The sequence below is a fragment of the Pagrus pagrus genome (assembly GCF_965226575.1).
Source record: "Pagrus pagrus genome assembly, chromosome: 11".
Lineage (NCBI taxonomy): Eukaryota > Metazoa > Chordata > Actinopteri > Spariformes > Sparidae > Pagrus > Pagrus pagrus.
In genome coordinates this window covers 20,889,498-20,905,280 of record NC_140195.1, presented here as the reverse complement: position 1 = coordinate 20,905,280, position 15,783 = coordinate 20,889,498, and the positions used below count along the sequence as shown (strand labels likewise).

Sequence of the window (15,783 nt, the reverse complement as noted above, 5' to 3'; positions counted from 1 at the left end):
ATAACAAATGTCCAATACAGCGACTTTAGTAAAGTACAGAGTGGTGAACGTTAATTTATTTGGTACTCTTACAGTATTCAACTTAATGCAAGTTTTACTGCTTTATGTAGTTTAATCCAAAGTTCAAATGTACAACCACGCTGTGATCGATACAGCACGCTGACAAGCATCTGAGCCGAGTGTTTCCAGTCTCCACTATCTGTCTAATTTGTTTGTCATTCTCACACATGTGAAACGAAAAGAGCTCATGAGCAGCATCAGGCTGTTTGGTATTCAAGGCAGGGACAGTCGTGACCATCCACAGCCTCGGTACAGTATGAAAATCCTGTAGGTGAGCGGGTAAAACAGAGACCCCTGCAGCGGAGAACATATAGAAAGGAGTTAAAAGGCACAGGGAGCTTGGTGAAGGGATGAGAGGAGATGAAGAAGAAGTAGTCGAAGCATGGAAAGAGGTGCGAGGAACAAAGAAACATCTGTAACCAGTGATCAAACATTTCACTCTTGCATATACAAATACAGTACACGTTCATATGTGTTTACAGTTTGATACTCCATCTTCAGCAGTTTGCTTATAAATCGCAGACAAGGTTTTTCCCAGTTTTATAGCCTTTGGCATCATCCTCCAGACTGTACTCTGGTACAGCGTGTCCTGTGGCAGCTCTGCCGAGGCACGGAAGAAGAAATACTACTGAATGTAATGCAAAATGAAATGTCCTTGAGAGAGAATTTTATGGCTTTTTGTACTTAGTAGTGAGTGATTGTTCTGTATTGGTATGTGTGCACTGTTGTTGTAGTCGTGTGTTACTTGCATTGACAGCCCTCTTTGCTGTTATGAGCTGTAATGGTGAAGAACGGAATGACAGTATGAACCAGGAAATAGACGCCTAGAACAAAAAATGGGAAAAGGAAAGTGTTTGCAGCAGGAAATTTATGGTGCTGATTCCGTTTCCTGTTCTGTGCTCCGCTGACAAGCTAGACGACTCAGAGGCTTCAGTTGTCCCTCTATGACTCATCTTCTGACCTCATTAGAATTTATTACCGAGCCTATCCAATCATCTTTTTAAAAAAAAGTTTTTATTGCTGAAATGCATAAACAAACAATAAACACCCTGTGCCAGTGTTCAACGACATGGTGTTTAGGGGGCCTGGGAAAGGAATGAAACTTTGTCGGTATAAAGTGACGTACTTGATCATGTCACACTAGATTTAAGACAAGAAGAGTCAAAGCTAGAAAATATATCACCATTATAGAGAAATGACTGACACATATCCGCACCAGAGAAAACATTTATTCATCTTTAAATAGAAAAACTCTTTACTATTCGGATGGTGCTTTCAAAAAAAGGCATTTGGACGCTCCTTGCCAGGACATATCCACAAAAGCCTTTTAACTGATCTGTGCGTCTGAATCCTTCATTACTTCTGTTGGCTTTTTTTCCCTGTTATCTTTTTATTGTTTCTCACTGGGCTGTTTTCCCAGCTGGATTTGAGCCAGGTTCCCAAAAAGGTTTTCAAAGTACTTTGGAAAAAATGACAAAGTACACAAAGCGGCAAACTAAGATTAAAAGCGAGATAAACTATTAATTTAATGGCTGTATATCCAGATTTGATGGTTAAGCCACCCGTAACCAAAGACCTGGTTATCTGATGTCCCAAACAACATAAAAAGCAAACCCTCAGTGAAAACCTTCCTGGCTGCATCTGTAACAAATCTGACATTTTATCAGCACGGAACAGATGCTTTTTTATCAGTTGAGGTATATTGTTTCTGGCAGGATATTCCTGCCTCATACTGCCATTTCTATTGAGGTCAGCTATGTAAAGAGGCCATCAGAGAGACACCAGATAGTGAGGAAGAGAAACAGAAGAGAGATGTTGACTGAGGAAGAGAGGCAATGAAAAAGAGTCAGGACAGGACGCCAGGATGGCAGGGAGGAGGAGGAGGGAGCAGGGCGGGACAAATAAGTGTTGCACGTGTCGTGGTTGCCTTTTTAATTTGGCGAGCTCCCTGAGAATTCTGTCCAATTAAAAATCAAATGTGGAACAAGCATGCAGGTCATTTAGAATACACACACACACTCACCGCTGCTGCTCTCTCTCTCTCTTTACATGCCATTGCTCATTAGGCAATGTTCCCTGTTGTTCGCTGCGGCTGCTTTCACTACACTTATTTTGTTTACATAACCGAGTCAGGTCAGGCAGCCAGGGTGCTCGTTCTCTCTCACTGCGTCTTACTCTCTCTCTCTCTCTCTGTCTCTCTCTCTCATTCCCCTCTTCTCTCTATACTTTTGTTGTAGAAAAGCAAACTGACTTCTGCATGACAATGACAGACTATTCACTTACTGTATGTCTCCTTCTTTTGTGGTGTGGAAAAGTGGCCTACTTAGCTGGAGCCTAAGGAGGCATGCAGCACATGCACAAACACATGAACATCCAAGAACACACATGCATTCTTGTTCATATTGTGAACAGAGCCTATATACAGTATGCACCTTGCAAACAACTCTCCCTTATTTTCTCTGTAGAACATCATCTCTTTAGATCTTATTAATATTCCATTGACGTGTCCTGACTGACTGACAGCAGATGGTAATAGCAGACAGAGAATGTGACACCACATCCATCCAGCCAGGGATTTGACAATTATGTCACTGACGCTAATGCGGGTAATACAGTTCATTATCAATGTAATACCATCTATTTGGTCAGGAATGATGTGGCAGTGATACAAGATCACATGCTGTTCTGTGAGCATCACAGAGCCGTTTTTCAAGGATTTATTTCAACATATTTTCTCACTTACCTCTCGTGGTGTTAAGCCATGGAGAAACTTTGCCAAGGTTCTAAGATATCTGTTGGATTCATGATCAGCTGCTCTTATTAAATGTCATTTTTCAATGGCTTGAGCAGCACAATCAATTCCTTTAATCCCCATATACTTACCTCATAAACTGGTCAGTCAAAAGTATATGCACGATGACATACAACGGAGTCAACATTGATCAGTTCATTAAACATGCATGTGCTGCTTGGCAGTAAAGACAATTATCCTGCACACTGTGTTGGAAACATTTCCGATAAATGTTTCCGGCGCCAGATGTTGTTGGGTCAAGGCCTGCGACTGTACACCCCTCAAAAAACAGACATCTGGGTATGTCATGAATGTCTCCAACATACGGAACAGAAGCCTGGAAATGTTCTAAATGCTGGAGTAGATCAGAGGATCAGGAGCTATGACTCGATTCCTTTTAACTTATCATTCTTCCTTATCTTTGTTGCTTGTTCTTTACCTTTCAGTCTGCCCAGTTCTCCTCATTATCTCAAGCTCCCTCTTCCTTCTCTCCCTGCTTGCTCTCCTCCCTTCTCCATGTTCTGAGGAAGCGTACCACCTGTTTCCATGGAAACAGCGTTTGATTGCCACAGGTGGACACAACTGTAGTCTGATTAAAACAAATACGGCAAAAATGACAAAAATAAATCATCAATAGAGACACGTCGTAAGATGTTTGTATCTGTTGAAGATTTGATACATTTTTTCATCGAAATAATCACTGGACGGTGGTCGTGAATGTGTGTGTAAAGTGAAATCCTTGCATGTATCTACTGTATGTGTGTGTGTGTGTGTGTGTGTGTGTGTGTGTGTGTGTGTGTGTGTGTGTGTGTGCGCGCGCACGAGAGTTAGCAGGAGAGAGGGTCAGGACATGCATAAATTTAGTGCAGGATGTCTGTGTGTCTGATAGAGTTCAGCCAGAGATTGCCTGAGCGCAGGAACACATCCATCACTGTGACTCTATATTATCTGTCTTCTGCTCTGATCTATGCTCAGTGGGTATATAAACATGTCACTGCCTGAGACAGAGGAATTCAGAGAGACAGGGATATGTCCAGTGGAGCTTGCGTGATCGACCTTTGTGAGGAACGTGTGTTTGTGTGTGTGGATTGCTTCAACTACCTCTACCTTTAGCCTTCTCTCCTCCAAAACTAACATTGATTCAGAAATAAAATACTGAATCTGCTGCAGTGGTGGAGCCTTCCATAGACTCAGGAGAAGAATCTTTGAATGTCAGGACTTCCAGGCGAAAACCAGGCTCCTTGTAGATTAAATGTCTTCCTACCCTGGTAGATTGAATATCAATTGATGGAGAACTTCAGTAATTCCAAGGGGAAATTGCAGAGTTAAAGCAGCAGAACCACACACAGGAATCACAAAACAAATACTAACCTCAAAGAGGGTAAGAGGACGTAAATCATAAAAAATGAGAGCAATTAAGATATTAACTTGAAACTGAACTACAAGTAAAATTAGGACCCATACTCTAATAGTACTACCTGGTAATACTCGGTACATGGTACTGCAAGTCTAGTATACTCTGTATATTGTTTTGGCATATGTCATACAGGCCTGGATGACCTCAGAGCTTGAAACGTACCAATTACGTATCTGAAAACTCCCTTGCTTCCACTGGGATGAGAGACAAGGGAAACAACAGCCATCACAATCATTAAAACTGGAGGAAACGTTGTTTAAAACCAGGCTCTGTCTAGACTATATATAGAAATGAATCTATATCTATCTGCATAAATGTTAGAAAATAACATTAAATTAAAGTTTTCCTGCTTCCTGATGAGAGTCCAATCTGCAGGGTGGTAAAGCTGTTTCTATTATGTGCAAGTGAAATCACTGAGGAAACGTGGAAACACAAACACAACAGAGCACAGAGCAACCTCACCATGCTCAGAGCAGTCATTACTTGAGTGAAGAGTTTGTTTATTTGTGCTAAACGCTGACGCAGAATCGATGTAAAAGAGTAAAGGCACCAACTTTAATGACCTGCACCAAATTGATTCAACACAACAACTCAAAGAACTGTGTAACAAAGCCTGAGTGTTTGTGTGTATGTGTGTGTGTGTGTGCAGTATTCAACCCAGACATGGAGAAACAGACATACTGTACACTATATAAGTTATGCAAAAATAAAGTAAAAGTAAAAAGTAAATGCAAAAAACGACCATCAGCAATTAGTTCACACACATCCTCTATTGTTTGTAAATGGGAAACCAGTCGCTCTGACTGAATGATTAAGGGCTGAAAGAACTGTATAATGGGCTATCAACTTATTCATTACATTTTTTAACTCATGAAACATGCAGAGGAGGTGATTTTTACAGCCTTGGAAGGTTGCTAAAGCTCTTCCCATCAGGCTGTGTACAGCCTCAACAACTTCCACCGATCACAGGCAACTTGTATCATTCCCCAAGCCTGGATGAATGGAGGGTTGAGGTCTCCATCCAGAGCCAAAAAACTGTCTTTTGGTCAGGTGACAAGGAGACATATACTTTAACACCACCAGAGCCTGAATGAAAGCTTGTATAAACAAGAAAAAGTGGACAAGTCAGCAGAGACTAGAGAGGGACTACAACACCAACAACGCTAAAGACATGTGGCAAGTGATCCAGAGGCCACTATGCCGGTTGAGCTAAACACATTTTATGCTCACTTTGATCTCCTCAACAAAGGCTCAGCTGTAACGTCTACTCTGCCTCCAGTGGACCGGCCAAAGTCAGTATCCAGAGCAGAATGAATATGAGTAAAGCCGCTGGGCCTGACAACATCCCTGGCCCTGTACTAAAAACATGTGCCAATCAGCTAGCTTATGTTGTTATTGACATTTTTAAGAAATTATTCTCATAGGAGATTGTTCCCTCTTGCCTCAAACAGCCAACATCACCCTCTACCTGAAAAGTCTGCAGTGTCTAGTCTTAGTGACATCAGTGGTGTCTAATGCTGTTTGTTGAATTCAGCTCAGCATTCAATGCAATCTGCCCAATGAAACTCAACACTGGAGCCCCCCAGGGCTGTGTGCTCAGCTCCATGTTGTTTTTCAAACAACAATGAGAGTTAATATTGGGAGGAAATCAACAGTCTTGCACAATGGTGCACAGAGAACAATCTAATGCTCAACATCAACCAAACCAAGAAGCTGATTGTTGGTTTTAAAATGAGGAGGCAAAGAAATACCCATGTCTACACCAGTGGAGGTGAAGTAGAGATCCTGTCAAGGTGGTCACATATCTCCACCCTGGTAAAGAAAGCTCAGAGGGCACTTTTAACGAGAAGATTTTTCAAAAAGGTGACAGGGCCTTTACCTTCTACCAATTTTATCTAGCTAACAAGCTGATATTATCCCAACATAATATGGAGCAGACATTTCAGCTGTGTAATGAACATCACCCAGTTCAGAACAGAACAGAAATCAACCATGAAAATTACTATTACAAAGAACAAGTTCTACATTTAGACGAGAAATCGGCAGGAGTCCATGACCTTTACCATCACAGCCAGAGGTGCATTTCATCTGAAAGCCCTTTATCTGACAGATTTTCCATTACAGGAGTCGTATCTCAGTGATTTTCCCAGGCCTGTGGGGTGCATGGAGGTTACACTTTATCAGTTTAACCACAACGGTGCTTGCTTGCAATTTGCAGAACTTAAGGCCACACACTAATTTGTTAAAGAGTCTAGTAAAGCACACCACAGCTGTAATGGTAAAATATATACAAATATGCAGCTTATAGGACCTTCTAGGAGGATGTGGGTGGATGGCTGCGTAGCAGTAATGTTAACAGGAGCTGTTTCTATAGTAACAGCTCATTAGGAGGCAGTTTGAGCCGTTTGATACTGTCCATGATTAAAGCTCTTGTTGGGGAGAGGATGAGAAGGACAGAAAAAGATAGGGAATTGTCAGCGGTGGATAAAGGTGGGCGGAGGGCAAGAACAGGGAAGAAATAGAGACCAAAGATGGAAGGGGTAAGTTCAGGAAGTGAAGAGAGGCAGAGGTCATGCGTGCTTTGCTGTCGATATCTGTTGGTCTCACACTCTCTCCTCCTTACATCAGAGGGTGCTTTGCACAGTGTGCTGTGTCTGAGCTGGTTCTAATCAAAAGGGCTTGAAGTTAGGAGACAGAGTTGATGGGCGACAAGAGCTGCCCGGGAGACTCCCTTCATGCCTGTTGCCGATTGAAGGCATTGTGCGCAGAGATTTGGGGAAATCGTCAGAAGGAATCTAATCACAGAGGTATTCTGCCCCGTGGCCAACTGGGCTGCACTAGGGACTTGGTTACTAATTGCCCTTTTTTCCCCATTTGGAGTGAGCTGTCTTTCCTCTTCATACACACCAACTCCAACCCCCATCTCCCCCTGCCTTTTGAGTTCCCACCCTACGGCAAAGGGAGAGTCATAGTGTGCCATGTCACCCTGTGAATGTGTAATGCCAGGCCCAGGGCTGTCTTGGCCTCGCTTGTCCTCATTTGCAGTCTCACATTGAGCCTCACTTCAACCTTTTACATCGACTGTACAAGGAGAAGGTTTTTCTTTTTGCAGGAGTTGCATTAACAGTTGCATGATGGTAGTGATTAATAAAGACAAGCATCTTTGGTATTCAAGGACAGCGCAGTTGTCCACTTGATTTGACTCGACATTTTTATTCTAGTGCACCAGAACAACTAAGTAGCCAACACAATCTTATAATTCGTTTGTGGAATGAACACGAGCCAGTGCTCCCTTTGGAGGTCTAGTAAGATAAAATGCTATGTGTCCATTAGATGCAATATAGTGCATGAAACGTTTCAGAGAACTTTTGCTGAAAATGGCTTCCTGCTTTTAGGAATGATAGGAACATTGAGACTGAACCCCACTGTAATATGTGCAAAATGAAAACATTGAGCTAAGAGGGTTTGAAATGCTGCAGAGTTGGGCGACAATTCTCTGTGAGATTGTAACTGTGACTGAACCCTTTTACGTTACATGTAGACTTGATTCATTATTAATCTATGAAATATTGATTAGGGGAGTTTAAAGTTAAGGCAACAGAAAGTAGAGCTGCCTGAAGATTATCATAAGGTTTTAATAAAGGTGAATATTGCACTTAAAAATTCAACAGGAGGATTTGTCCTTATTTTCCCCTCAACAGCTTAATGAAATGTTGCTCTTCCTCTCTGAAATGAAGAGACATTCGCATTCACATCTACCGCCGCTGTGCTGCTGCTGATGAGGAATGCTAATGAGCCATTTTGGGGAATTGCTCTAGCTTTCTCCCACAATGTGACAAGTGTGTGGTGAGGAAAAATAAGCAACAAAAATTCCAACAATTTAAATAATGAAGACTTTTATCAGTTAGCGTTCATAATTGCCTCCCAGCGCTGCTATCAGAACTAACTCAAGCAAGACAACAGTGTTTTCAAACATCGAAACTCGCAGCTTTTTACTACTGATAGCTATTCTTAGGCTGTGCAAAGTCTCTCAGGGAGTGTGGTAAAGTAAAGAACATGAGGAAACTTGGGTAATTACCCCCACCCCCCACCACACCCACCAGCCTCGTTTTTTCAAGGCATCTGAAGAGCTGCTAACACTGGGGAGCAAGAGAACCAGACCACAGGAACCCACTCTTACTGCTCCACTGAGTCTCTCTCAAAATCCCTCAGAAATACAAGGTCCACAAATAACAAAGTGCTCTGTACAAGTTACAGAGTTCATGTCATGTCATTAAATGATATTCCTGACTGTTCCAGTCTAGCCATTTACTTCATACAGCAGCATGCTGAGTGTGGCTTTCTCTCCATTCTTTATTTAAGAGTCCTCATTCCATTACAGAGAAAAAGAAAAAAATGTAATCTAATTCTTAAAATGAAATATTTGAAAATAGAAGATGAAATCGCTCAAAATGCAGGGTCACTTTGTTTCAAGGTTTAATGTCATCAGAGCTTATCAGCTGATCCATGAGAGCTGCTGCTTTGTAACATTGCTATGAGAAAAAGACAGAAAACAATATTTATGTGGAAAACAACACAACAATGTATTGTTTATTGCAGCTTATCTGGCTCAGTTAGATCATGTTATTGAATGCTAACCATAGATTTCATTTGCAATCATTCCTGCATTGTAAATACGACCTTATTGTACTAAACTGGATCTTATTAAGCCAATCCAGCAGTCTTTTCAGAATGCTTATAATATGGATATTGCAGCAAACGTTGCTTAAGGCCAAGAGATGTTCGTGACATGGAAAAATGTTTATGGTTTGCGGGTCCTTGGGGGCGCAGTTTCCCACAGTTTGAGGCTTCTCAGGGAAGGTACTGAACCATGTTAGTCCTTGAGAAGGAGACAGTGCGATTCAGTAGCAGCAATAGGAAACCAGGCTTCAATATTATGGAGTGCAAGGCCATCTGACTGTCTGTCAGTTGACATTTACTTTTAAAGTGAAAGAAATAGATAACCTATAACCCTACAACATATTAGTGTTGATGCTCTAGACTAAATTGATGGTCTTAAAATGTACTTTCTCCCTCTTTAAACATACAATAACTGATTTTTTTAAAGCACAAAATGTACAAAAAGTTGATGTGAAGAACAGTTTATTATGCTTTATATTGCTTATTACATACACAACAGTTATGGAGCAACATTAGCATTAATGTGGAGTCGTGATTTCTGTCCATCAGGCAAATCTAAGTCCAATATTCACTCTCTTCTAGCTCTGTTTTGGTCTCCACCATCTCCTGAGAGAAATATGTGGCTCTGAAACAGTAAATGCTGCACTGTCTTCACCAGCTAACTTTTTCTTCCTGTTGTTTGGTGCTGAACAGGTGTTGGGTTTGAGAGATTTTTCTCTGAAGCTGCATGCTTCTGCTTAAAACAGTGCTGATGATAGCAGTGAGACTGAACCAAAACAGCATAATTACAGACCCGAAAACCAAAACAATTAGCTAGAAGTTGTTATAAAGGTCCCTAGAGTTCAGCAGAACTGCGGAGCTGGTTGATAATTCTCTGTGGGTTCATCACTATGAGCAACCTCTTACATGCACAAATAGTCACGTGATCCTTTGTTGATATAAAAATATTGATTATAGCTGCTGTCAGTGTAACTTACCTTAACGCAATACTATTAAAGTGATTTAAAGATGAGTTGTAAATCATCAGCAGTGAGTTGTGAGAAAATTTAGGCGGGTGCCACTTTGACAAATCAAGGTATGATGTCATACACTCAGTTTAGCATAATTCAACCTTTATGTTCAATTTCATCATCCTGCCAGGTCATGATCCATCTCCATTAACTCTTGCATGCTCAGACACGACCACTCTAGGCTTTGACTAGCAGCAGCCTGATGTGTCTTGTACCCAGGGGAAATTTTCAATCTTAGGTGAGATCCCATCAATTTTCACAACATAGCGGAGATGGGAAAAGATAAACAAGATGCGTCTTGGAAAATGTCTCACAACGGGCTCAAGGAAGGAAGTGATATATTTCCTTGCCCACACACACTTTAAGCCTGACATGCTGTTGTCACCTTTTTGAACATTGGTCACATCATCAGCCTTAATCAGAGAGCGTTTTTTGATAGATGTACTTCTCCTATCAACAGGGCTTTGGTTTGAGTTAAAGGTGATGGAGCCTTTCATGTGATGGAGAAAAAGATCTGTCACTTTCACACTACCTGGCCTGAGTTTAACCAAATAATCACACATCAAAGCCAGAGCTCGATTCAATTTCTCCAGCATCAAGTTATTTTCTATTTTGATACATCCTGTTGGAAATTTAAGTGAGTCTTCTTTTACCTCTGAGAAAGATTCAGCTTTGACAGAAAAATAAGATTACTTTCCAAACCGAACCTGTGCACGTATCAGTATAATCAGCCAAATGAAATGCAAGTGATGCACCGGCCATTTGGGATAAATGATGTCAGAGTAATGGCATGTTTAATACTTAATCAACTCAGCGGGCCCACTTTTACAGTGAATGCTGCATTCGGGAGCAAGCAGCACATTCTGTTTGTACTCCCACACATTTGGCTGTCATAAATAGAGCCACACAGTGCAGATGGTAGGAGCCTTTGGGAGCCAAACCAGCCATCAGCGAGCAGACTTATTGATTTTCTGTTGCAGGAGAGATACAAAAAGCAGCTCAGAGGGAGTGATTGGTGCAACTGGAGTGTCTAGTGAAGGTTTGAATATCTTTAAATGAGCATACTACCTAACCCTTTCTCCTATGTGAGACACAGATGCCACCCTCGTCCTCGCTTCTCTCATCTTAAACCCACCCACTCCATACAAGATGTCCCACTTTCTGCGAGAAACCCAAAAACAACTGTTTCCGTCACACATGAGGAAAGCTGTAAAGGCTGTGTGTGTGGCACACGCAGACAAATGCTGGTGTGGATTTGTGAATTCCTCTGCGTCGACTCTGTGAGCTCGCCTGCTTTATAAATAATGGGCTTCAATCCCGACTGTAATCTGTGATGTTGATTTCCTGTTGAAAGTGTTGGCAAAGTGCAATGTAAACCCTGTGATGATGGAATTTTTGATGTGCTCACACATCTTAAAAGTGTTGCTTCACCCAAAATGTATCTTTTTATGATCAAATACTCACCTCCTGTAGGGTTGAAAGGTGGCTGTTTAGTGTTTGTAGTTTAAAATCTCAAACCGAACGGCTTCATTTCACTGACAACAGATTCATATTATCAAGTTTTCATGGCAGAGTACAAATTATTAACCACAATAACAGCCATAATATCTAGAGCACACAGTCATAAATAAAGCTTTTAATAACAAATTAGCATGTCTTCTTCGGATAAAGGCACTGTGCTCCGGATCTCATCTGTTGAGGATCTTTTTCGGACTTCTCCTGCAGCATAATGATTCTATTTTGTCCATCTATATGTTTGTGTTCAGTATACCTTGATTGTCACAAATAAGGCTAAACATATTAGTCACACACAACAAACACAAGCAACTAGCTGTGACAGTCTATCAGGAAGTAGAGCTGCAACGATGAATCGATCAGTAAATTATGAGCGAATATTTGTGAATATTTTCTGGTTTATTTCCTCTATGACAGTAAACTGGGTTGTGGACAAAACATTTGACATGTGATGACGTCATCTTTGGCCTAACACTGACATTTTGACATTTTACAGAACCAAGCAACTTATCGATTAATCGTTAAAGAACATAATGTCTCCTGTTCAAAAGTCACATACTTTGTATGCACAAAAAAATGAGCTGCCTCCTTGGACTTTATTGTGCAAGTGTAGCAACTTACACCTCTTCAGTCTTTGCTGCAGAGGACAGTCATTAATCACATGACTGCGAGAGGTCACTTCTAAGGAAAACGTTAATGAGGTCATTTTACACATTAAAACAAATGACTAATGCTGTTGATGTTGTGGTGAGGACAGCCTTGTGTTTGCTGTATGTTGACAGCTGACAGTGAGTTAGTTGAAAGTCTGTTGAAATGCTTCTCGCTGTCAGCTGATACACTAATGAGTCTGCTGAAGTTAAGGAAATGGCAAGGAGACTCATTGATAATTTAGCATCAGGTGAATAGTTTTCTAATTGCATTAGGAAACCCATTAACTTTAACTTCAGACAATCTCATCTCAGTGAAAAAGTGTCTGAAACACGACAGAGAAACCCGCCAACATAATGACTTCATTTACCCGGAAAGGCTTGTTTTGATTCATAGAGAAATGTGAAGTTTCACTGGAGATGACAGGTGTGCAGTTCCTGCTTCATTATAAGAGGTTTGGCACAATTTTAGCTTAAGGTCCTTTGAAACAACAGTTGACAACGCAACCTCATCTCAAGGGCAACTTACTGACTTCTTCTGGAGGTTTTAAATTGCCTTATTTTATTTAATTGATTATGTATCAGGAACGACACAATGTATGTGTTGCATTAGGCATCTCCACCAGATTATTTCTGCTCAATAGTCATGGACCTGTACCGTATGATCAGACTTTATAACAATAATAATTTGATAACTGATAACATACTCGTGTTTCGGATAAGGAGACAGAAAATTATGAGAAATTCCATTGAAATGTTTGTGCTTGTCTCGAACTATGAACTAAGAAGTCTATAAACAAAACACTGGAGTTTATTATGTTGTTGACGAACAGAAAAGACTTTGTGTGAAGGTGATGTTTACAAAAGCAGTCACAGTAATGCCAGCTGCTCTTAAGATGAGCAAAACTAGTAGAAATATCTGGTATGGTTTCTCTGTATATCTTACAAAAGTCAAACTGCGTGTGTGTGTGTCTGGAACAGGTGTGACCATGAAGCTGATGGATGAGGTCGCCGGCATTGTGGCAGCTCGGCACTGCAACACCAACATTGTCACTGCCTCTGTGGATGCCATCAACTTCCATCGCAAGATCATGAAAGGTGAGGATGATGTTATAAATACACTCAGAGCTTTAAGTCACTGATTAATACAGATATCCACAGGTTGAAGGATTTATGTATATACAGTATCTCTATGGAACGTGTACTGCAGTGTTCAGGAGCTGCGTCACCACCCTTCATGACTTTGCTTCTCTTGTACTTTTGCCCCCAATAATGAACTGCTCTCTCTAAAAACCCAATTACATGATAATGTGGAAAAAACTCACTAGTCTATAAATTGAGCTTCAGGCAGCGTCGTTTTAAATTGGGTGAGCCAGCGTTTACAGTGGTCACACTGTTGCTAATCATGACCAGTTGTGTTTTGTGGGGCTGCTGCTGCTACGTCTGGAAAAACACTTCATTGTTATGATTGAACTATTTTCCATTACCAAGCTTCGTCTCTGAGATGTTACCTCGCTCTTAAAGTGATAAAATCATTTAAACTGCGTTTGCCACAACCCATCTCAGTCTGACTTTTTCAATGTGGACAAATTCTGAGCCTCTTTTTTGAAAGTTCATTCAAGGATCAGCAACACCATTATCCACTTGGCCTTTGCTGTCTTAATGGGGAGAAGTGTCCATTCACAACGGTGATACCTTTGACACTGCTCTCCCATTCTGAAAAGGTGAACACTGGGTTAAAGGTTTTACTTGAAGTGTAGTTTGGACAAATCAGCAGTGCTTGTAAGGACAAAGAAAAAGCACACAAATCCAAGAAGGAACAAACATGTACTCCGACAGATACACACCCACAGACCAACTGGATCAAAACAAGAGGAGTGTTAGACATACTGTACTTGTTTCTTTGCTGATATGTGGTGTAATAGATATTTAAATATTGCCGACCTCGTTAATGTACTATATGTTGTGCTTCATCCCCTTATCTCTCGTTGTGTTTTCTCTTTGCGTCTTCCTTGTAAACTGGCCAATAACGGTGAAACTCTTATATAATTATAATATTTTTGCACACGACAGTCGTGAGGTTGAAACACTTTTGAAGTAGCTGTTATTAAATACTTGACATTAATGCTTGCCAGGAGCAAGTTAACTCTTTGTTGGGGCAAGTTAAATGCTTAGAAATGTGATGCTGATCATAATGTTTTCTGTAAATAAACTGCGGAGTTTTTCCAGCTGAGCTGTGTGTGCGGTCAGCCTCCCCACCAGGCGTCAAACATACTGGACGCTATAGAAGTTAACTCTAACTGGGGTTGAGAATGTAGTGGACGACATAATGTTGCTATTGTTAAATATGTCTGGACTGCCACATGCGAGAAACATACCTTTGTCCAGAAGCTAGCTGTTGTGCCGTTCAAACTCGGACCTCGGTGCGATCATATCCCTTTTAGAAACTTTGTTATCTAGTCTGGTACTGCAGCATCTTGTTGGAAACTTGTAAATCAAATCCATAATGATATATCTGACTGAATGTCTGAATGCCTAAGTACTGCTAATGAGAGAAAATGTACAAGGATGAACTGCATTTTGACCCAAAACACTTGGGAAGTGACAATATGAAAATATTGGATATTTGAGTTTTGCTCATTAGTATTTTTATGGGATCAAAATATTTCAAAAGTGACTGAAAGCAGTCTCCTCAAAGTGCTGTAAAAGCAGTGTATTACATTTATGAGTTACAGTTTTTCTCGGCTCAGTGTCTGTTCTATCTGTTCATGTGCTTGAGATGATGTGATACAGACGCCCAGTGCTAACATCAGATGTTATGATTACTGCAGGATATGATGTTAACAATGGACCAGCTACATCTGTCCCCATTGTTGAATTATGAAGTGGTAACAACACTTTTACAGCTCAGCTGTAACTGTGCCAGGTCAGCTGTAAGTCTGCTGCGTTCACTGTACATGTACATTTTTCACAGGAGAATTCACTCAAATTAAAAGCATTTTTTTTTTTAAAAAGGTAGAAGCTAAGAGGGACATCTTAAATACACCTTTCTTGGAGGAAAACCTGAAAACACAGTACAGATTGGTTCAGATCCATGTCCAACTCTTACAGCTGCTTTGAGCTGCTCCAGTTGCTGCCTCCGTCTGTCTTCTGAGTTTAGGTGGTGCTGACATGATTTCCCCTGGCTTCCACTGTGACTTTGGTGTTATGTCACCAGTAGATTTCCCATTTTGCTTAAGGTGGTCAGACAAAAAGCTCAAGAGGTGTGCTTAGGAAAATTACAGTTAAGGATTAAAAACAAAAACTAAAAAAAAAAAGAAGATATCATCCAGGATGCACCTCTCCTGTAGATCTATTTCACGGATCTGTAATCAGCTAAATGTGGATAATATGACACGAGTATTTCCAGCACAGATACTGTAGAGGTTGAAGGAAATCACTAACAGGCAAAGTCAGATTTGTTTATATAGAATAATTATTACACTTCAGGTAATTATTCAGAAAACTCCTGAGAAAGAGATATCATGTTGACACCAGTCGATGGGAAAATATCACAAGGTGGTACATTAGATTTTCAGATTTTCAGGTTTTACTTACTCTTGGCAATGTCAGTGTATGGAGTACAAACATAAAACAAAACAGCAATACATCAATACTGAGTCA

The 15,783-nt window shown here is 40.7% G+C and overlaps 1 protein-coding gene across 3 annotated transcripts in view; it reads left to right on the top strand.

Moving 5' to 3' along the window:
* acot7 (acyl-CoA thioesterase 7) overlaps positions 1–15,783 on the top strand; it is a 58,016-nt gene that overhangs the window by 22,553 nt on the left and 19,680 nt on the right. For all 3 annotated transcript variants that reach the window (XM_084366264.1, XM_084366263.1, XM_084366265.1), the window contains one exon: positions 13,102–13,218. In XM_084366264.1, coding sequence (XP_084222390.1) covers positions 13,102–13,218 — 117 coding nt within the window. The remainder of the gene's footprint in view (positions 1–13,101; positions 13,219–15,783) is intronic.